This window comes from Odocoileus virginianus, chromosome 17 (genome assembly GCF_023699985.2).
Source record: "Odocoileus virginianus isolate 20LAN1187 ecotype Illinois chromosome 17, Ovbor_1.2, whole genome shotgun sequence".
In the NCBI taxonomy this organism is placed as follows: domain Eukaryota; kingdom Metazoa; phylum Chordata; class Mammalia; order Artiodactyla; family Cervidae; genus Odocoileus; species Odocoileus virginianus.
In genome coordinates this window covers 24,985,213-25,008,577 of record NC_069690.1, presented here as the reverse complement: position 1 = coordinate 25,008,577, position 23,365 = coordinate 24,985,213, and the positions used below count along the sequence as shown (strand labels likewise).

General features: G+C 46.1%; 2 protein-coding genes across 10 annotated transcripts in view; one reads left to right on the top strand and one right to left on the bottom strand.

Annotated features, from left to right (window-relative positions):
* Nucleotides 1-23,365, top strand: part of ZFP3 (ZFP3 zinc finger protein) — a 95,127-nt gene that overhangs the window by 40,715 nt on the left and 31,047 nt on the right. For 6 of the 7 annotated variants that reach the window (XR_011492205.1, XR_011492208.1, XR_011492204.1 and 3 more), the window contains one exon: nt 8,422-8,572. The gene's annotated coding sequence lies outside the window, so the exon portion shown is untranslated. Of the gene's footprint in view, nt 1-8,421; nt 8,573-15,729; nt 16,958-23,365 lie in introns of those variants that run through there. The other variant, XR_011492207.1, reaches the window with a different exon arrangement.
* Nucleotides 3,579-23,003, bottom strand: SCIMP (SLP adaptor and CSK interacting membrane protein). Of its 3 annotated transcripts, none has more exons than XR_011492212.1 (5): nt 22,667-23,003; nt 11,876-11,999; nt 9,745-9,808; nt 8,208-8,281; nt 3,579-6,028 (listed from the first exon to the last, which is right to left on the bottom strand). XR_011492212.1 is itself a non-coding variant. In XM_020912968.2 (5 exons), the coding sequence occupies exons 1-5, from the start codon at nt 22,516-22,518 to the stop codon at nt 5,817-5,819; spliced, it is 516 nt and encodes a 171-aa protein (XP_020768627.1). In that variant the 5' UTR covers nt 22,519-22,648; the 3' UTR covers nt 3,579-5,816. The 3 variants fall into 3 exon arrangements, 1 of the variants encoding a protein (XP_020768627.1); XR_011492211.1 differs by lacking the exon at nt 22,667-23,003 and adding an exon at nt 18,443-19,461; XM_020912968.2 differs by lacking the exon at nt 22,667-23,003 and adding an exon at nt 22,477-22,648.

Here is a 23,365-nt window from a genome sequence, read left to right as displayed (position 1 = left end):
GAGGAATGAGTCACAGTTTATCCGGTGGAGAAGGAGGAAGGGGTGTTCCCAGCAGAAGGAAGAGACTATGCAAAGCCTTAGCACTGTTTCATTCCTTTGGGAGTGCTGCAAGCAGTTTCCTGTGGTCAGGAGGCATGGTGGGAGGGCAGGAAGTGCTGAAATGAAGCAGGTAGGGACCAGTTATCAGGGCATTACATGGTGTACAAAGGAGTGTGGATTTTAATTGTAGGCACAAGGGCACCATGGAGGGGTTTTAAGCAGAGCCATGATCTAATCATATTTGTGTTTTAGAAAGTTTACTCTGACAGCAAGTGGGAGATGCATTGGGAGAGGAGAGAATAGTCAGGAGGCTTTTGCATTAAGCCAGATGAATGATGGCAAGACCTAGATTAGGAAGCAATGATGAGGATAAGCCTTAATTGGCAGAGTCAAAGACTTTTAAAGAATATTGGCTCAAGTAACTAAAAACTCCAGAGGGTATGCCAGGTTTCAAGCATGGCTGCTTACAGGAGCTCAAACAACAATGCCATGAGCATCTGGACTCTCTTCTTAGCTCAGCATCCTTTATGATGGGTTCTCTCTTGAGAACTTATATCCCCTCAGCTTCAGATCCAGTGAGAGAGGACACCTGCCTTGGTACTCAATGCATCAACCAATCAGTCACTGGAGCCAAGGGAATGAGAGCCTCTGATTGCCCAGACTGGGTCTCATGCTCTAGCCCATGTTAGGGATGAGACTCTGCACAAACTGCACCAACAGAGAGAGGAAAAATAAGTGGATCCAATGGGAAAATCAGGAGCTTTTTCTGGAAAGAGTGGAGTACGTATTGGGGAGGTGAAGAACACCTACCAGGGAGGCAGAGCTGGACTGACCCCCAGGAAATTGCTCTGACCTCAGTCCATTGGCCACACAGCAAGGTTGGGAAAAGGTCATCCTTAGTCAGGAGGGTGTCATCCTCTTTCTCTTAATTTCTATGGAGGAGGAGGAGAAGAGAGGGACTAACTTGACTGAACTGACTCTGAGATTTGCTGAGAATAGGGATGAAGTTATTTTATCTCAAAAGGGAGAGATGAGAGGGAATTCCCTGGCAGTCCAGTGGTTCTTCAGGCTTCCAATGCAGGGGGCATGGGTTCCATCCCTGGTCAGAGAACTAAGATCTCACATGCCACATGTCATGGCAAAAAAAAAGAAATGGCTCCAACCCTCTCTCTGGCCTAAAGCGCAGGCTCTACAACCTTCTTGTCTTTGGAATTATTTCAACATAAATTGCAAACACTAGTGTGCCTCCCCTAACTACTTCAGTGTGCATATCATTATAGAGTTCAATATTTATTTATAGTTTTTCTTTTTTTAAAAAAATTTTATTTATTTATTTTTGGTTGCACTGGGTCCTAATTGCTGCGTGCAGGCTTTCTCTAATTGTGTCGAGCAGGGGCTACGCTCTAGTTGCAGTGCACGGGCTTCTCATTGTGGTGACTTCTCATTGTGGTGGCTTCTCATTGTGGTGACTTCTCATTGTGGTGGCTTCTCATTGCAGAGCGCAGGCTCTAGGGCACTCGGGCTTTAGTAGTTGTGGCACATGGGTTTGGTTTCCCTGCAATATATGGAATCTTCCCCAACTAGGGATCAAACCCATGTCCCCTGCATTGGCAGCCAGATTCTTAACCACTGGACCATCAGGGAAGTCCCAGTTTTTCTTTTGAGGTAAAATTTACTCAGGTTGAAATGCAAAAATCTGAAGTGTGTATTCACTGAGTTTTGAGAAATGCATACACCTGTGTAAACCACACCTGGCGGACTTTCTATTACCATAGAATAAACAGAAAAGTCCATCACCTTCAGGTTTTATCTGAGGGCAGGGAAGAACGAGCCCATCAGAGTGGTTTTCAAAGAACAGCAAGGCCAAGGAGGTGGAAGGAAGAAGATGAAGCCCTTCTCTGATAACTGTCCCACTAGGCCTGCCTGTTCAAGGTTGTCATTATACTGCACAGTGATCCCTTAGAACATAATATAAAGTAGTGCTTACTCACTTTGGGCCCCTGTTAGTGATGATATTTTTGTTATTATCCTCATCTGATGGCAATTCTTCGTCAATTTTTAATTGATCAAAACCCTGTAAGAAAAGAAGGGTGAATGGTAGAATCTGGACATGACACCTTACCCTGAACACCCTACCAACTCTGAGGTTTTAATCGAAAACCTGCAAATAATGAACAGTATTATATATAAAAGTGAAGTGATGGTAGATTGCCTGTTTAGCAGTTATTCCCTTCATTTTTCTTGATGGCAAAGCCCACTTCCAGCCAGAAAGGCTGAAAATAAGCCTTTCCTATAGCTGGGCATATGAACCAATCCAGACCAATGAGACTTTAGGAAAAGTTGCTGGAAGCTTCTGGGAAAGATTTCCCTAATTAATGGAAAGTTCTAGGGGAGAAAATGCCCCCTTTCCTTCCTAGGTTTATTGTCATAAGAGTATGTGATTGTTAGCTTTCCTTTCATGGGAAAATTCTCTTAGCTTTCCCCTCATGGTGGCAAAATAGCCATGAGGGGAAAGCTAAGAGAATCTAAGAAAAGTCAGCTTATACCTCTGAGTCTTATCTGATGAATTCTGGAGTGAGTGCTTACCAAGATGCCTTGGTTTGTGGAGTCATAAATTTCTTATTGTTTAAGTACTTTGCCAACAAAGGTCCGTCTAGTCAAGGCTATGGTTTTTCCAGTGGTCATGTATGGATGTGATAATCGGACTGTGAAGAAAGCTGAGCACTGAAGAATGGATGCTTTTGAACTGTGGTGTTGGAAAAGACTCTTGAGGGTCCCTTGGACTGCAAGGAGATCCAACCAGTCCATCCTAAAGGAGATCAGGCCTGGGTGTTCACTGGAAGGACTGATGCTGAAGCTGAAACTCCAATACTTTGGCCACCTCATGCGAAGAGTTGACTCATTGGAAAAGACCCTGATGCTGGGAGGGATTGGGGGCAGGAGGAGAAGGGGATGACAGAGGATGAGATGGCTGCATGGCATCACCGACTCGATGGACATGAGTTTGGGTAAACTCCGGGAGTTGGTGATGGAGAGGGAGGCCTGGCGTGCTGTGATTCATGGGGTCGCAAAGAGTTGGACACGACTGAGAGGTTGAACTGAACTGAACTGAAGTTACCTTTCATTGGGTAGTCTGTTCCTTGCAGCCTAAAGCATACTAATTGATACACATGATTTGTAAAATTTGTTGCTAGTAAACCAGAGCATTTCCAGGGAACAATCTTGTCTGTATCACAAAGAAGATCAGACTGTTAACTATTTTAAAGAAAACTAAATTCACTGATTTGGGGCATGGGTAAGTCATCAGTTCTCAAATCAGCTAAGCTGGTAGAACAGGAATTGTTTCCAAAGGATAGTTTTCCATATTTGTAGGGATTTTAACATCATCACTGTTGCTCAGAATGGAAACTGTCTTCTTATTTCTGACTTTATGAGTATGATGCTGGTGGCTGACTTGGGGTTTCCTGTGGGGCTAGAATACACAAAAATGTTCTGTGAAATCTTGATGTACTAACTATACCATCCAAACTGGGAACAACTTTGTTGGTAGAAAACATGATTTTATTACAGGTGCCCTGTATAAAATCTCAGCCAAGTTACACAGGCCCAGAGGAAAATGATTTGTTTTTGTCACACTGGTAGATTTTCCATTAATGATCAACATTCAGTAAATATTTATTAAGTGCCTAATACATGCAAGGGTTTGAGCTGGACACTGGGAATATAGTGGTGAGTCAGACAGCTTCCACCCCAAAGAGTCCCGAGTTAGGAAGGAGGATAAAGAATTAACTAGGCAATTACAATGCAGAGCGAGAAATGTTTCATTAGGACCAATTGCAGGGAGCAGTGAGATCCCATGAGGTCACTCATATGAGTGTTTGGAGGGAGATGCAGGGACAGGACCCTGAGAAAGATTGGCATTTAAGAGATGTTTCAGAAGGTGTTCTTGCAAAGATGGAGACAGGCCAGTCAGGCAGGAGGAGAACCAGGAGATGGTGGTGGCCCAGAAACCAAGGAGGAGTTTACACATGTCTGGTATTTGCTTTTTTAACTTTTGGTGTAGATGTGGATGGTTTGTGGAAAATTTAAAAGGGAAAGCATGCTTGGTAAACACTTCTATCCTTTAGCTATTTTTCTCCTACAGTTCAAAAATATAATTAATTAATTTATGGCTGCGCTGGGTCTTTGTTGCTTTGTGCAGGCTTCCTCTAGTTGCGGCAATCAGGGGCTACTCTCTATTGCAGCGCTTGGCCTTCTCATTGAGGTGGCTTCTCTTGTTGTGGAACACAAGCTCTAGGGGTGCGGGCTTCAGTAGTTGTCGTGTGCGGGCTCTAGAGCACGTGGGTTTTTTCTAGGATTTAAGAAGTGAGTCCTCTCTGGCTCACAGAACCAGAATTCTGTAAGGCCATAGTTAGAGAACCACTGGTCTAAAATAAGGAGATGTTACAAGGAGTTGGAAGTTTCTATGGAGTCTAGAAGGAGAGAACCTGGGCTGAAGCACATGTCCTCTTGGTCCAGCAGTAGTTAAGTGGTTGATGGGGATGACAGGTACACGCTTTCCATCTCTCAGGGAGGAGCTCAGTCCAGCTGTCACTCCTGGGCCTTTCTACCAGTTCATGCTGCTTGCCCTGCAAGCCTGTTAGCTGGATTTCTCAGGGATTGCTTAGAAGTCAGCCTCCTGTGAGTCTGGCTAGACAGTGTCAAGTCCTCAGGTGTCAGCAGATCAACTTGAAGGAATCTTTGAGCCTACAAAGGAATCCAGGAGCCTACAAAGCTGACTCAGGCCTTGGCGACCCCACTAGGACACTTGTATAACTGGACAGCAGCCCGCTCCCCGGGTGTATCATTAGGAGTAGCATATTGAACCGGAGTTTCTGCCTCCCAGCCACTCAGGGACAGGAATCTGGCAGGGAGGATATGATGCTCTTTGTCTTGAATGCTACACAAGGGGGGAAGCAGTAATGAAAATATCGGAGGAGGGTATTAAAGACCCCTGAACTCTCATCTTGAATCTGCCACTGACTTGCCCCTTTCTTTCCTGTTCCCTATGATTTTTCCTGGGGAAACCTTCTGTCCTCAGTACACTTATTGCCAAATTGACACCCCTATGGGTAATGTCTGTCCTGTGGTCCAGAAGGTGACTTCTGTTCTTTGTTGATTGTTACAGTGCAGTCGGGAAGCAGTGAAAAAACTCTGGCTGGGAACTTGGATCTCTGTGGTTAGTTTGGCTGATGTCATAGAGAAGCCCTGGGGCTTGGGGTTGTGGAGGTGGGGAGGGTTCACAAGAACAAGAAGCACACCCCCACCCTTGAAGAATGCACAAGGCGTGATGTGTGACTTGCGTGCAAGAGTGCTTAGCTGTGACTACCACCCACAGCCCCTCAATGTGTGAGGTGGGTGGAGTGGGTGGGGGCTGTGCAGGGGATGGGAGACTGGGAGGCTCGTGCAATCAAACACCAAGATTTAAGATCACTTAGAACCACACAAACAGGGGAAGAATGCCGGGAACTGAGTGGTTTCTCAGGGCGGAGGGCAGGGGGGAGGGCTTTGCAGGGTCCAGTGGGCCTCCGCATGGAACCTCGCTCAGCAGAAGCCCAAGGCCTGACTCCTCTCCATTCTCAGAGCTGAGCACAGGCAGCTTTCCTCTGGCTGCAGTTATCTGATCACTGATGCTTCTCCATCTGATTCAGAAAGTGTTTATCTTGTAGAGCTCCATAATGTTACCACTGGCTTTTGGACCTGGGCACTTATTGAACTTCAACCACTCTTGATTGTTTTTAAAATAAGCTCTGTGAACCGTCTTCTGCTTGCCAAAAGGAGGAAACCTTTGTTTCAAGATGATGGTTTTCTGTATTGTCAGGGACATCAACATCATCATAGTCTTCTTCAGGCTCAATATAGCTTGGGACGGTGATTGTCTTCTTATTTCTAACTTTATGTACCGAAGAGTATGCAGCTGGTGTGGGCCGACTTGGGGTTTCCTGTGGGGCTGGAATACACAAAAAGGTATCAGATGCAAAGCTAGCGTGTGTTTATGTATTTTTGACCAAGTGGTTCTACATGATTTTCATGGGTTTCAGTGATCCTCCCACATATTGTTGGACCAGATCCCCATTTCACAGAGGAAACTGAGGTCCAGCCACGACACAGTCTCAGACTCACCTCAGTGAGTAAGTGACAAACATCAGTCATCTTGACTCCCTTCTTGCTTTGCCTGACTGCACTGCAGTGGGAGCCACAAGACAGACGTTCAGACAAGAAACTGACCAGTGCTGGTGGTGGAATGAGTAGTGCTGCGCCTACAGGTTCTAATTCTCATAAGGAAGCGATACAAACAATATCGCCTTTCAGGCACATCCCTCACAATGACTGAACACTGCATTCCAGAACTATCTATAATTGCTCACGTCCGTCACCCCCCTGCTAAGAAGGAAGGGGGCAGTGGTGTCTTCAAAAGGTAGAATTAGCAGAAGACGGGCACATAGCATGTGGACTAAAGTGGGAGGAAAATCTCAGCTCCCCCTTGATGGGCCCTGGAACTGCCTCCCCACAATCACATCTTTTCCTAAGAGAACTTGAATAAGTTCTGCAGTCAGATCCAAACTCATCTTCAGTATTCAGCAGTCACTAGCTATGTGACCATGAGTAACTCGCTTAACTTCTCTGTGCTTCAATGTCTTCCTCTGTCAGAGGGACATAATAATGTACCTGCTGCATATAGTTGCTGAGAAGATTAAAGGAGACAGTACCTATAAAGTGCCTAGCATGGGACCTGACACACAGTGCCTGCTCAATAAATGCTAGCTAATATTACTACTTATCTGTTCAATTAAAATATTTTCATCCACTATCTACTAAGCTCTAGACACTATTTTTAAAAATTTATTTGTTTATTTTAATATTTATTTATTTGGTTGTCCAGGGTCTTAGTTGTGGCATGCAAACTCTTTAGTTGTATGGCACGTGGGATCTAGTTCCCCGACCAGGGATCAAACCCAGGCCCCCTGCACTGGGAGTATGGAGTCTTACCCATGGACCTCCAGGGAAGTCCCTCTAGGCACTGTTCTTAATGGTGGGTAAACAACGGTGAAAAAGACAAGAAAGGTGCCTATTTTCTAGAGTTTGTATTATAATAGACGAGACAGATAATGGACAAATGAAGGATAATTAAATAAGCTCACTTAGGATAATAGCCATAAGCTTCAAAAGGAGAATTAGAAGGATGATTAGGAATGAACTCTCAGAGGTGGTAACATTTGAGCTGACACCCAAAGGGTGAAGTAAAGTCAGCTGTATGTAGAGCTTAAGGAAGAATATTTCAGTCAAGGGAACCAGACAGAGATTTTCTGATACGAAGTGTGAGAAGCCCAGTGTTTCTTTATACCCATGCTGCAAGCTGGAATTTGAATGTGAATTTACACAATGAATATTAGAAGCATTAGTACTTATTTTGTACTTCCACCCCCCCACCTTAAACTTAATTCATCTCCTTGAAACAGGCTGCTGCCACCTGCAAATTCCAGTATAATAGACTGAAAGTTTGTGTCCCCACAAAATCCATATGGTGAAACTCTAACCACCAGTTCAGTTATATTCAGAGATGGGGTCTCCAAATAAGTAATTAAAGTTAAACAAGATCAGAAGGGCAGGGCCCTGATCCGGTAGGATTAGTGCCCTTCTAAGAGACACCAGAGAGCTCTCTCCCCTCCATGTGAGGACCCAGTGAGAAGGCAGCCATCTGCAAACTAGAAGTATTCTCAACAGACACCAGATTGGCCTGGCACCTTGATCTTGGACTTTTAGCCTCCAGAACTGTGAGAAATTTACTGTCATTTAAGCCAGATTGTCTGTGTTATTGTTTTATGGGCAACCCAAGCTGACTGCTTCCCAAGTGGCTTAGTGGTAAAGAATCTGCCTGCTAATGCAAGAGGCACAGGAGAGGTGGGTTCGATCCCTGGGTCAGGAAGATCCCCTGGAGGAGGAAATGGCAATCCACTCCAGTATTCTTGCTTGGAGAATCCCATGGACAGAGGAGCCTAGTGGGCTACAGTCTGTGGGGTTGCAAAGAGTTGGACACAACTGAGTGACTGAGCACAAGCTGACTAAGATGCCAAGACAATTTTATTATTCTACCCTGAATGAGACTGTTATCAGCAAAATATACTCACAGGCAACTTCTGGGGAGAGCATATCCCTGGGTGGCAGAGGGGGTAATTGAACTGAGAATTGTTCCGTAACATTCCTGGAAGAGAGAAAGAATAGGAGTCAGTGTTTGGTTTTGATCATGCCTGCCATTTAAGAGAAAATGTCAAGGGAAATGGACAGAGTTGAACATTCAAATCTTGGTCCCTAAAGACTGAAAGCATCTCTTTTCTTTTCTAGGTCTTGCATCCCATCCGTAACTGACATTCTAAAGAAACCATTTCTTTAGCCCAGCGACCATTTGGATTTGAGGGCGTGGAGCAGAAGCATTCTAACTTAGACCACAGAGCTCATCTTCCTGTGTTTACCTCAGCTGGATCAAGAGGGGAAGGTAAGCACCAGGTGTATTTTGATGTGCAAAATGGATGTGCAAAACTCCCAGGTGGCTCAGTGATAAAGAATCACAGGTTCGACCCCTGATCCAGGAAGTCAACATACTGTGGAGCAACCAAGCCCGTGAGCCACAACTACTGAACCTGTGCTCTGGAGCCTGGGGAGCCACAACTATGCAACCTGTATGCTGCAGCTATTAAAGCTCTAGAGCCTGTGCTCTGCAACAAGAGAAGCCACAGCAACGAGAAGCCCTCACACCTCAATGAAGAGTAGCCCCCGCTCACTGCAACTAGAAAAAAGCCCCTGAAGCAATGAGGACCCAGCACAAGCAAACAAACAAAAAACAGGTGTACTCCTAATGCTAAGCATACACCGACCATGTGACGGCAACATTGGGTCTATAGCCTGCTGATCAAAAGATATGTTACTAGAATGTTTATAACAGCACTGTTCGTAACAGTGGCAAACTGGCTGCTACCCAAATGCCCGTAAGTAGCAGAGTGGATAAGTTTCGTCATGGTTCAGTTCCACAGTGGAACACTCTATGGTAATAAGAATGAACGGTCTACAACTACACACAATGAATCTCACAAAAAAATGCTGAGAGGAAGAGGTTAAACAGTGAATAACACATACTATATAATTCCATGTATATGAAGTATAAAGACAAGGAAAAATGAGCCTATGCTATTTCAAACAGTGATTATCCTTAGGGTTTAAAGGCTGAAAGGGTATCTATGGGATTGAGATGCTGGTAATTTTGTTTCTTGATCTGGGTGCTAGCTACTGGGTCTGTTTAGTTTGTGGAAATTCATTGCATTGTACTCTTACCATATGCATTTTTCTGTATTTATTTTATACTTTGGTAAGAAGTTTCAGGGGCTTCCCAGGTGACTCAGTGGTAAAGAATCTGCCAGTCAAGCAGGAGATGTGGGTTGGATCTCTGGGTCAGGAAGATCCCCTGGAGAAGGAATGGCAACCCACTCCAGTATTCTTGCCTGGAAAAATCCCACGGGCAGCGGAGCCTGGTGGGCTACAGTCCACAGGGTCGCAAAGAGCTGGCCATGACTAAGTGACTGAGCATGCACACGCCGGCTCTGTAGCACAGGCACAAGAATGGAAGTGGGCAGGCGGTTCTCCAAATTAAAAAGCAGGATTCCCCCCACTTACTCATACATCATTTCTTCATCTCTCTGCTTTTGTTTCAAGGACTTGGAAATTTCCAGTTTCTTGCCTAAGGAAAAAAAACAAGCATATTCATTTAGGAAGAATTGTCCAAAATTGTGATCTTTAGCGTTTAGAAGAGATCAGAGAATGGGCAGGTTCAGGATAGTCAGAAGAAGAACCATCCAGACAAAACAGACTTAGGGGCACAGAGCTCATAAGTGATAGAGTCAGAATGTCATCCAGACCGTCGGACCTCAGAGTCTGGGACTAATCCACTGTGGGTTGTGGCTGCTCCCTCATTGCCTGGTACCGTGTTTACCTAGCATATAGTTGTCACTTGGAAATACTAGTTGAGTGAATAGTCAAAAGCATTAATGGGAGAAAATGAGATGAAGAATGGGAACAGCAGTTTGTAAACTGATATGCTGGACATGTAAGTTATTATTAATTATAACCTACTTGTCAATAGGAGTGGGTCAAGATAAAAGAGGATAAGTATAAGTTTTTGTTCAGGGTCATATTTTGTCCATATCTAAAAGCAAAATGTTTTGGGACTTCCCTGGTGGTCCAGTGGTTAAGAATCTGTCTTCCAATACAGGGGACATGGTTTGATCTCTGGTCAGGGAACTAAGATCTCACATGCTTCGAGGCAACTAAACTGGCACACCACAGCTAGCAAAAGCTTGTGCACCGCACCCAAGAGCCTGTGCAACCAAAATTAAAACAAATCAAAATTTAAAAAATGAAATATTTAAAAAAGGCAAGTGGATAGAGGACTATGGTGGCTAGAATATACTTTCTGTATTTAAAAAACCTAATTACCATCAGAGGGTGGAGGGGAAAGGACTTTGAATGGCGAGCCCAGTGTACCCGATTTCTGGTTCCAACTCTGCCACCAAGTCCTAGGAGACACGAACCAAGGATTTGCCTCTCTTTGAACCTTGCTTTCTTATCTCTAAAGAGAGATTGAAAAGAATGACAGAAGCTTTCATTCCTGAGCAGCCCTGACCTTCCAGCACTGGTTCAGCAGGACCCTGAGGCCATGTCCAGATGCATCAGGAGGACAGGACCCTGATCATGGAGGGATGCCCCCTAGGTGCCCCAGGGCAAGACAGCCATACCTCTCAGAACATTTACCATCCCCAGGTATACTCCAGGCCTAGGTCATTAGGTAAGGGGTAGGATCTTAAGAAAACTCTCTATTGAACCAAAATTTCATGTTTTTGGAGATGAGTATTAAAGTAGAAACTCACTTGTAGATAGTCTAAATTTACATTAATCCTCCAAGAAGCTGCTTATTTATGTCCAAGTGTGCTAACAACCTCTATCCAAGGCACATGTAATACCCCCAAATTCAGAGTATGATCTTAGAATAGGCAGTCATGGTGGTCAACCATGAAATAAGTCCATTTTTCATGCCTGAAGACTTTTTTTTTATACCACACTTCAAAATGTGAAGGTACACTATGGGGTAAGGTGAGAGATGGAAAACTCAAATTAAGACTTTTTTAAAGATAGCTCAAAAACACTCAGTTTTTAATTTTTTTTTTTTGGCATCTTGCATGTCATGTGGGATCTTAGTTTCCCAACCAGGAATCAAACCCATGCTCCCTGCTTTGGAAGTGTGGAGTCTTAACCATTAGACAGCCAGAGGTGTTCTAAAATATTTTAAAAAATTACTTTGTGGAGAATGATTGCCATACAAAACGCTGTACGTATTTCATGTATACAACTCAATGCATTTGGAATCAAGACAGTTTTTGACATTCCATGCACTTGTACTCTCAAGTTCCAGAGGTAAGGTGCTGTGATCAGCAGCCACATTGGAGAGAGACAGCACTAGAGAACAGCGTGCCTTGAAACTGATTCTGCTTTTACCCAAACCATGAGGGCTGGAAGAGTTCTTGGAGATTAAGTAACCTCCCTCCCTTCACTGCGCAGAGGGAGAAATTGAGGCCCAGAGACACATATTAGTAGCAGAGCTAGGACTCAGACCCAGAGTGCATGATGCTAAATCCAGAGTCCAGCCCATGCAAGCCCAGAACTAATCTTTATGCCCTAAAGAAGCCCCAGTGCCCTGACAACCACCTCTTCCCTCCCCTCCCTCCATCTGCCCAAGGGGGAGGGTCATTACCTTGTCTAAACAGACACCTACAGACACAGAACAGGATGGTGCCCAGGCTCACAGACGTAAAGATGATGGCCACAGCCAAGATGATCCAGAAATTGTCCTTCCACCAATCCATGGCCTTGGGATCCTGAGAAGAATGGAGAGAGAGGATAAGACATGAGTGAAGGGCTTCTTGGGGGGTGGAGGCAGTTATCTACCACGTTGTGCAGCTACATCTGCTTAGGGACCAGGCAGGCGTTTGTTCACAATCAAACCCTGCTGATTTGCAGCTGGGAGACCTCAGGCAAGTGATTAACTTTCTCCAAGCCTCAGTGTCCTCACCTGCAATATGCAAGTGAAGCTTTCTACTATCTTACAGGGAATGTACGAAAATTAGAGGTAAGACATGTACTTATCAGTTACTCTAGAAACTGTAGACATAATCACTGCTTTTCTTTACACTGTCAAACATGCAGCAGGAAGGGGAAATGCCATTTAAAGCAGTAACTGACAGCAGTTATTTTTATGTCAAAGGGACTAGACTCAATTCATAACAGGGCAGATAGAATTTTGAGAGCTATTTTTGGGGTGTGGGGGAGTGCTTCCCTGGTGGCTTAGATGTAAAGAATCTGCCTATAATGTAGACCTGGGTTCAATTCCAGGGTTGGGACGATCCTCTGGAGAAGGGACCGGCAACCCACTCCAGTATTCTTGCCTGGAGAATTCCATAGATAGAAGAGCCTGGCAGGCTATAGACCATGGGGTTGCAAAGACTCAGATACAGCTAAGCGACTAACATTTTCACTGGTTTTTTGAGGTGGAGGTTAGAAAAATACCTTGCTGGATCTCTTTGAGTGAGGCATGATTAGAGGGAGAAAGACGCAAAGCAAACTGAATTAGTCTGGATGAGAAAAGGTTTGTTTCCGTGATAGGTTATTATAAGATGTTCTCTGTGCTATACAGTAAATCATATATATATATATATATATATATATATATATATATATACACACATACAGTAAATACTTTGTATATAGTAGCATGTATCTGTTAATCCGATACTCCTAGTTTATCCCTCTCTTCCTTCCCCTTTGGTAGTTATAAGTTTGTTTTCTAGTTCTGTGAGTTTGTTTCTGTTTTGTAAACAAGTTCATTTGTATTATTTTTTAAAATTCCACATCTAAGTGATGTCATATGGTATTTGTCTTTCTATGTCTGACTTATTTCACTTCGTGTGTTCTTCTCTAAGTCCATCTGTGTTGCTGTAAGTGGTAATATTTCATTCTTTGTGGTCGAGTAATATTCCAGTGTATATATGTGTGTGTGAATATATATGCATACCTCCACATGTTCTTCATCCATCTATCTGTTGATGGCCACTCAGTCTCTTTTCTCTTACTTAAATGTCTCCTAGTTCTTAGTCTAACTTCCCCCTCATATTTTCTATCTCTTTGACTTTTTCTTTTACTCCTGACGGATTTCTCCAAGGAGAAACATAAACATACTCTTTAGAGCTATAGAGACACACCCCAGGCAGAGTTAAAAGCTGTTGCATCTGAAGAGCATGACTGGGTGTTGGGAGGGAAGCAAGAGGCCTGGCAGCTGTGACTGTTCTCTGTAAACCCTCCGAATTCTTTGCTTTTTTATCTTTTTTAACTTTTGCATTTACTTTTATAACACTGATAAGAGTCAATCAACCATTTAGTGTAGCTTCCTTTTGTTCAGATTTCAAGTTCAAAGAAATTTTATTCTCATCAGATTCTTGGGAAAGAAAGAGGAAATAGGATGATGCCAGAAAGTGAAACTATGGGTCATTTTTCAGAACTATGTGAAGTGGTAAATATTCTGCAGTTCACACAAATAGAATGGCGTTGATTGCCCATCAGATCAAGTTTAGTGCACCAAGAGCTTTCTCATCACTCACCTTATTTCACCCTCACCACCACACCCTTTTCTAGACAGGGCCTGAGACAGAGGTGTAGTGACCTCCCCCAGGTCACCCAGGTAGGAGGGAGGACGGAACGCTTCCTCTCTGTGTCTCAGGGCCTTCCAGTGTCAGGATGCCTCAGAATCATCAAGGAGAGGCCAGATGGAGGTCAGGATATCTCACTTTACCTCAAAAGGAACTTTGCTGTGGTAGTCATATGGTGCTGTGGGCGCCCAAGGCATTCCCCAGAATGAATGATCAGGGCTTGAGAATGATAGTACCAAGTTCCCCATAACCTAAGATCAGAGAAATAGCTCTTCCCCCATGAACTGCCGACAGGTGCCTTTTCAACGGAACCAAGATGAGCAGGTCTTTTTGGGAGCGTGCAGCTAAGGAAGGGGGCTATTAATAACCACATCCCAGTGGGTGCCCCCCCACCCCGAGAGAGGGGACAGGAGCCCTGGGGAGAGACGGCAGGGAGTAGAGCGGTGGGCAGTGCGTCACGGCTGTGCAGTCCAGCTCAGGCTCTGGAAAGTATGGAAACTGAATCCCACTTGTGTTGTCAGGCCTGGAGTAGATAAGGTCATGGGGCGCAGGCTTCCTGAGAGCTACTGAAGCATCAGGTAAAGAGGTGTTTACATGAGAGGAGGCTGGCAGCCAGCCCAAAGGTACAGCCAAGTCTCTCAAGGGACCCCAAGGGACTCCAAGGGCCAGGAGTGAGTCTCCACCCAACACCACCGACTCGATCAGCAGCAGTGACCCAGCGAGGGGAGACTTCCTGTGAATTGTCTGTCCCTGTCTTTCCTCCTCAATCCCATACCAGGGGGGATAAGGGCAGGAAAGGGTGCTCAGGGAGCTGAGGCAGCCTTCACCCCTCACCCCGCTCTCTACTCCCCTCGCTGGGCAAAGCGGGGAGCTTTGAGTCAAAGATGAGACGGAAGTTTTTAAATGAGTGTGACTAAATTTTTAAAACGGAAATGAGTCTGCTTAGTAATCAAAAAAGTAATACAAGTTTTGGGGTTGGACCGAAATGTCACTGGGGGAGGCCTCTCCCTGTTGGAACAAGGCAGGAACCCAGGCAGTAGCGTTGTTAGAAACAAACTGCATCTGTTCACTGTGGCCGCTCCAACAAATCACCGTGGATGCCATGTCTAAAAACAACACAGAAATGTCATCCAGCCGAGTTTCTGAATAACACAACAGCCAGCATGTTGCCCTTGGGCAGGGCTGGCCCCTTCCAAAGGCCCCACTGGAGAAGCCACTTCCTTGCTCCTTTCAGCTTCTGGAGGTTGCTTGTGTTCCTTGGCTCACAGCCCCCTCCTCCATCTCCTTGCATCTCTCTGACAGTCCTTCCCCAGTCACATCTCACCTCCTCTTGTGCCTCCCTCTCCCACTTATAAGGACTCTTGTGATTACAATGGGCTTCCCTGGTGGCACAACGGTAAAGAACCTGCCTGCCAATCCGGGAGACGTGGGTTTGATCCCAGGGTCGGGAAGATCCCCTGGAGGAGGAAATGGCAACTTGCTCAAGTATTCTTGCCTGGAAAATCCTATGGACAGAGGAGCCTGCCGGGCTACAGTCTGAGGGGTCACAAAGAGGTGGACATGACTCAGCACGCATGCACATATGCACGCTGTGGTTACATCGGGCTCACCCGGATAATCCAGGTTCATCACCACGTCTCCAGGTCAGCTGATTTACAACCTCAGTTCCGCTTGTGACTACAGTTCTTCCTTGCCTTGTAATCTGACATAACCACAGGTTCCAGGGGTTGGGATGTGGACATCTCGGGGTGGGTGAGACCACCACGCAAACTACCTCATGCTCATACTGCAGGAAGATGAGACTCTAGTGAAAGTGGTCTCATGGGTTTGTACGTTATAAAAAAAAATTTTTTTTAATCGGGGTTTTTTTTTTTTTTGCCTTCTATTGATGTCTCTGGAATGAAAGGGGAAAAAGTCAGCAATGATCCTGCCATCTCTGACCAGAAGTCCGCCACAGAGTGCTCGATGTTGCTGGCCCAGGGAAGCAGCAAGGACCCACCACAAGGCTGGGACAGACGTGGGTCTCTGTGACTGGGAGGGGACTGCCACATGGGAGGGGACATTTTTGTTCTCAAGAGTCTGAGGTCATTGGAAGTTTCTCAAGGCTGGACTTGGACTCAGAGATAAGAGAGGGCCTTGTGAGCCAGAGTGGGGGCTCATGGTGCAGTATGGACCACAGGAGGGAAGGATTCATTGTGGCCCCAAAGCTGATCCAAAGCTGAGCCATAGGTCAGCAGGTCCTGGGCCCGGGGAGGGTGAGGTGCTGAGTCTACAGATACAGGTCAGGGGTCTGGGCTGCCGGGAGGAGGGCAGGGCCTGACCTCAGTTCCCGTCAATGCTCCCCGCGGAGCATTTGGTGGACACCACAAATGGAAGAAAAAAGAGTCAGAAGAACAAGGGAGCTGCCTTTAGTCATTAGCTATTGAGGACCTTGGTATGTCAGACCCCAGGGCAAGAACTTGAGGAAGAGTGGAAATTCCCAACCTGGGGCCTCACCATTGGGACTTTGTTTTAGTAAAGTTCTCCAGATGATGCTAGTGGGAGGCCAATGTTGAGAACCAGTGACATACATGTTATCACTTAATCCTTATAACCTGGTGTTGGGAGGTGTTATTATTACGCCCATTCTACAGATAAAAAGAGAGAACTCAGAGGGTTTAGGCAATTTGTTAAAGGCAGCATGGCTAATAGCTGACTAGTCTAAGATTGCAGCAAAGCCTGGTCTGATGCCAAAGTTCATGCTGTTTTTACTCTGTCAGATTTACACCAAGTTGATAAATACTTCTTGTCATAACAGAACTGAAAGCAGAACCCTCAGTCAAGAAATTCCAATATTGGCAAGACCTCCACCTTGAGTTGTGACTTGTTCCAAATAAAAAGAACCTCAATATGAAAATGCATCTTAGAAAAGTAACATACATTATATGCTACCTTACCATGAGTTCAACTGCACTGTACGGCAGGTCATAATCATAACCCCCTTTTAGAGAAAAGAGAACAGAAGTTTAGATGAGCTCAATGAACTTGCCCAAGGTCATAAGTGGAAAAAATCAGAAGCTAAGCCCAGGACCCTTAATTGTGACCACCAAGCCAGAGCTTTGGGAAATGCACTAAAATACAGATAGATACCACAGTCTGTGTCCCGACTCTACTCGCAATTCTGATGTGTAACTCTGGTGTGGGACTTGGGGCTCAGCATTGTTAACACGTACTCCAGTGGGTTCTCAGGCCTCGGGGAGGAACACTACATCCAGCCAGCCTGCAGAGCCCCGAGCTGTGGAGGTGAGGAGGCTGGAGGCTTGTTCTTTGCAACATTCACAGGCGGTAGAAGCAGCACTAAAAGAAGAAGGCGGCACTAAAGCAAACCCCTTGAGCCCAAAGACCTCTCCTGTTTGCTTGTCACAGGGCTGATGGAGCTCCATCGTCAACAAGTCACTCTCTTCAGAGCAAAGTTCTATGCTCCCTCCTCTCCCTACTTCCCCTCCATTTATACCCATTTGCCTGACACTGGCATTGATACCGTCAGTGCCAGACACTGAGGAAGAGGAACTGATTTTCACTAGGGTGTGAGTGACTTCATGGAGCCTCAGGATTCCTTCCCCAGGGCGCTGGCAGGAGCAGGGGCATCCTAGAACCTTATCCAAAGTCCTTAGAGGATAGTCATAGGCATCGGAGTGAAGTTCCTGCAGGGCTAAGGTGACCTGGGAAGACCTGCTATCTGCCCATGGTCCTCCCTGCTTGTCCTCCCCTCCCAGCTTCACAGACGCTCCTCGCCCCGGAGCTCAGTGTCCTGCACTCTACCAACCTGCTTCTTCTCAATCACCCTGTCCTCAGACAGACTTTGCATCTCAGTCACTCCTCTGATAACAGCTTAAAGAGAGTGCCAGTCAGCTTGATGAAAGCCCAGAAGGCAAGGGAAGCCTGAATTTCAAGAAGGGGGAATAGTGAGATCGAGGAAAATTGTTTAAAATACAGGGAGTCAGTGTGTTTATAAACTGTGAAAGTGTCAGGAAAAAGGACAAAATGAAATGTAGGCAGAGAAAAGAGAGCAAAAGCTACCTTCAGGGGCTCAGATGGAAGAATCAGCTTTTAAAAGGGAACAAGGATGGAGGGAGGGCTGTGCTGTTCAACAAAACCAGACTGGGATGAGAGGGCAGGAAGCTGGCCAGAAAGCTCCTGTTCTGAGTCAGGAAGAGTCGACGGGCAAGGTGCTGGGGGCGGCAGGGTGAGAGGCAGACAGCCCTGCCTCCCACTCTGCAACATGCTATGATCAATATTCAAAATGCATCTTTTTTTCTCCAACTGAACATGCCTACACTTACTGTGACAGCTGTCTGATGGTTTATTTGCTGTTCATCATCTCCCGCACTGGCTGTAAGCTCTTGGAGAGCAAGAATCTTGCTGCTCCCTCTACCACTCTTTCTAAATGTCCAGAATGTCACCTGGAATGCAGTGGGAGTGCCATACACATCTGTGAATAAATGAATGAATGACTGACAGCCCCACCTCCTTCCCTCTTTCCTTGTCGTGGGCAGGCTTCCCCTCTAATGATGCAGTAGGCGGTTTGGATCCAGAGTCTGAAATTCAAGTGCTGGCATTCTAGTTCTAAAGCACCTCACCTGGACACAAGAGCTTGGGCAGGCTCCCCGCTCTCCCCCTGCCTTTGGTCGTGGACTTCAAGCGGCTGGCTGGGAAGCAGAAGCCAGGCAGACAGGTGTGGAGGGTGGAGTGGCAGCTTCTCTCTCTTGGCCGCTCCGTTCTGTCCTCGGTAGCCTGAGGCACTCAGTTCTGAATAGGGTCAGGGTGGGAGAGCCACTAAAAGCAACTACCAGCCCAGCCCTGACTCTCACTTCCCCAAAATGCGTTTCCGGGGAGTCAGTGGCAGAAAACACATTCACTCTCCATTACCAGGAATTCTGGAGACTGTGGCTTTATTCAAGAATTTGCTTTTTTTTTTTTTTCTTTAACCAAATTCCTCAGAGTTAGATGTACAATTTACAATGTGACAGCTACACATATATTGACATAAATAAAATGTTTCACAAAGTGTCTTCAGAACAAGGGGTGCACTCCAACTCACAGTTTCTCATCTACGCTAGCCTATTTCATAAGAAGTCCTGAGTGTCAGCCTCTCAATTTAGTTCAAAGTGTATTAATGGTCATGCCCTGTGTATTGAAAGACTTGAGTTTTTCTCATGAAAAATAAGTGACCTAAAATAGCCATGAGTCCCAAGAGGTGTGGTTGGAATGCGTGTGTTGGTGGGGTGAATTAGAGTTTCAGAAAGTTAGAGTCAGAAAAAGGCTTTGTGGGAAGAGGTGGACTTGCAAATAGCTTAGCAGGAAGTTGGGGAGATGTGAATATGAGTCCAGTTCCTTACTCTCTGCCTTTATGGACACAAATCCCTCTCCCAGAGGCCTGCCCTGTCCAAGACCGCAGCCACTGGCCCCGTGGGGCTCTTCCACTGAGCACTGGCTAGATGGCTAGTTGAGTATGTGCTGCAAGTGCGAAAAACACGCTGGATTTCAAAGACTTGGTACAGAAAGAACATAACAGATCTCATTAATAAATGTTTATCTCGGTTACATGTTGAAATGATAGTATTTTGGATAGAGTGGGTTAAGTAAAACGCATTAATAAAATTAATTTCAGCTTCCCACCCCTTTTTAATTTACTCCCACCCAAACTGTAACACTGTTTCACCCCTGGGTTTGTGCAGTGTGGAACAGAGCCTCACCCTCAGGGGCTCAGAGCAGGGCTGGCCTCCTGCAGAACCCACAGAAATTTGAGCAACAGCTTTGCACTTTGCAGGGTGTGGAATGAGGGTCCGAGCTGCTCTCCGCCTGGATCTCAAGTGTCTGAGAGACTCCAGATAATACTGAGGCAACACCTGCCAGCCAGCATGAGCTGTGCTTGCCCGAATTCATCTCTAGTTCCCAGACGGTCACTGCTCAGGCTTAGTGAGGCCAAGTTCCCACTGGACCCTGCCCTGCTGTTGTCAGCACTAGAAATGGCTGTCTGGATAATTGATGGCCACCTGAAATCCAAGTGTGGGATTTCCCTGGAGGTCCAGAGGTTAAGACTCCGTGCTTCCAAAGTAGGGGGCGTGGGTTCGACCCCTGGTCAGGGAACTAAGATCCCATATGCTGTAATGGTGCAGCCAAAATAAATTAAAAAAGTAAAACTCAAGCATGCCTGGGGAAGGGTGGGAGCAGAGTATTAAAAGGAGTTCAGTTTCTCTTGTCCCTCTCTCTGTCCTTCCACTTCTGTGAAAGGTTAAATATAAGTCCTAGAGAGCTAAAGAGGAGAGATCAAGCCAAACATATCCTTTTTCACATGTACTTCCCTCAGTGTTACAGCTTATCACACCAACTCTCAGATTAATCTTGTCTGATTTATTTCATACAGGGCTTGACTCTTCATATACACTCACCCATCATAGTTTATTGCCCCTGTGGCCACAGTTAGGAACTGCATCTACTTGCTAGCAAAAATGAAAGATAACCATAAAATTCTATCATGGCAAAGTTGTGGTGAAACGGACCTTCCCACAGGGCCAGTGATAGTACACATTAATTTTAAATAAAATTTTGGAAAGAAAATAGTACATTTAAAAAACGATCACACCCTTTAGTTCTACAATATCATTTCTCGAAATATAGCCTGAGAAATAATCTGAACAAAGTAAAACCCTAAGAGGACAACCATGTGCACCTTCGTAGAGATGAACAGGGAGCGGCCCAGTAGTCAAATGGGGGTCTCTTGGGGAAGAAAATTACACAAGCGCCACTTGATAGGATGTGTGTGTTAGCCAGTCATGTCCGGCCCTTTGTGACCCCATGTACTGGGGCCTGCCAGGCTTCTCTGTCCATGGGATTTTTCCAGGCAAGAAGACTGGAGACTTGATAGGATAGGATGCAGTAATTAAGGAATCATTAGGAAGAAAGCATCACGAACTATTGAGAAACCACATAAAATGAAAGGAACAGAATACTGACTTATATCTAGACTATAGCCACATCTTATAACATTACTTGAAGATGTGGTAGGAGAATGGATGGGAGAAAGCACAGAAAAGTGAATTTAGATTGTTCAGTGCGTGAGAGTAGTATCCTTCTTTCTTTCCCTCCCACCCAAAAGCAAACACATTTTCAAAAATTTAGGCATCATGTTTTACAAGAACTTCTGCTCCCTGCTCTCAAATAGGTCAATTTTCTAGTATCTTCGAGAAGTTTGGGGTGATGGGTTAGCAGAGCCTTCCAGGGCTGCAGGTCATTCAGGATTCTTAGTGAGTTTACCCCAGGATTTCTACAACCCATGAGTCCTTCCTTGGGTCCAACCAAGTTTCTACTTGCCTTTGCTTGTAAGTAAGTGTTAGTCACTCAGTTGCATCTAACTGTTCAGGACCCCATGGACTGTAGCCTGCCAAGCTCCTCTGTCCATGGAATTCTCCAGGCAAGAATACTGGAGTGGGTTGCCATTCCCTTCTCCAGGGGATCTTTCTGACCCAGGGATCAAACCCAGGTCGCCTGCACTGCCCGTAGATTCTTTACCATCTTAGCCACCAGGGAAGCCCCTTGCTGTTGCTTACTTTTCCCCATTCGTTTGGCTCTGAGAATGTAAGGGAGACTTGAACCTCTCACCCAGGGGTTCTCTGGCAGCAGTGCCAGCCTCATGTTGAGTAGATGGAAGAGTTCAGGGATGCTGGTGCCCTGAAGACAGCAGTGACATCTGTATTTCTATGTGTAGATGTACTTACATCAAAATAAAACATAGGTAACTTTCCAAAACAGCTATGCCTAAGAAAAAATGACTGGAAGGCAAGGCAGCATCACCTTTACGTGATTGTTGTGAGGTGGTGGGATCAAGGGTCATTGTTTCCCCTATTGCTTTGCAGTTTTCTAATTTTCAGAAAGAGAAAAAGAAAGAGGTGCTAAAAAAATTATTAAAAAGAAGCTCCCAGCCCTTGTCTTCTGCAGGCTCAACAATCCCCACTTCTGATGCTTCCCCAGAGGTCCACACATGCAGAGGGACCAGGAAAGGGAGTGACAGGAGGGACAACTGATGCATGAGAAGGTGGAAGTGAAAACGACAAAGCCGAACCCAGGCCCCCACTGCAGTAATTTTTTCCAGAGGGCGAGAGTAGATGGCTCAATGGAGGTCTTGACCCTGAGGCCTCTAAAAGAGAGGTCCTCTAAAAGAGAAGTCCCTGAATGCTAGAGATACAGTGACAAAGACACCAGGACTGTTGGTGCTCATCCCAGGGCTTTGGGGGGGCCCCAAGTTCACAGAGTCAGTGCCTCGATCCCCACCCCCCCTCCAGCACAGACCCACTGAGGGTCCTCACGCGGGTCAGGTACTCAAACTCACCATCAGAATCCAGAGAATGACTACAACCTCCACAGTACACAACGTCTCACTCCCAGGCATTACATCAATCCAGCCTGAGAAGCAGGCCTCTTCATGACCCCACCACACACACGAAGAGGCCCCAGGAGCTGGAGATGACCTTGAGGTCATCCAGTCAGACACCAGCAGGGTGGTTTCTTCAAGGCCAGTTTTTCTCCAGCCCCACCAGTGGTCCCCAGGCCGCAGGCTACAATCCCCCGGCCCAGTCCTGACAGTCACCTGCCTTGACAGGGCCCAGGTGCTTACCTGAGTTGCAGGAGGTCCAGATGTGAGCGGCTGAGGGGCCATCAGTGCTCTGAAGGCCGTGGCTCAGCACAGCTGGGGAGAGGCAGTCCCTCGCCCACAGGCCTTCCACCCAGCCCAAGCTGTGAATGCCAGCCTGACCACACTTCCCCTTTATGCTCAGCCCACCAGGGAGAGGTCCAGACATCATCACCTGGCAACCAATTCCTCTTCTAGCAGTCAGATTCTTCTTGCTGCTCCTGTGTTCCTGCAAGGCCCACCAGTGGACCATCCTGTGGTGGAGAGGTCAGGCCCCAGGGTTGGGGGGGGTTTCCCCACAGACGAGCCTGCCCTGAGCACCCTGGAACTCCAGAAAAGCTAGGGGAATCTGACAACCCCCCAGACTCAGAGACAGACATGGGTTAGAAACCAGTTCACATGTATTAATATAAAGGCTGTCCCCCAAGGAAGACAGCTCTCAGAAGCCCCCGGGGGGCCCTGGTACCCTGACCCAGCTTTTGCTCCTGTTTCTGAGGGTGTGTGACACTGCATCAAGAAGTGGGTCCAGCTGACCACTGGACTGAATCATCTTCCCCACAACACCACTACCTCCGAGATGGGGGCCATGGGTGGGGAAGCCAGCCAACCATTCTGTGGAATTGACTGTTCTGACTGGGTGGTCATGTCAGTAAAAATAGCCAAACTGGTATGCATTGTGTCTGCCTGGGGTGAAAAAGTTCTGATTACTTTCAACCATAATGACAATACCCTGGGATGTCTGGTAAATGTTTAACAACAGGAGAGACAAAAAGATCCCTGAAATTTGTAGTGTTTGCTTATTTCCATGACATAAATATCCTCACTGGGGCCAATTTGAAGTAACTGACAAGAGTCACTGGACTTGGCACTGGGA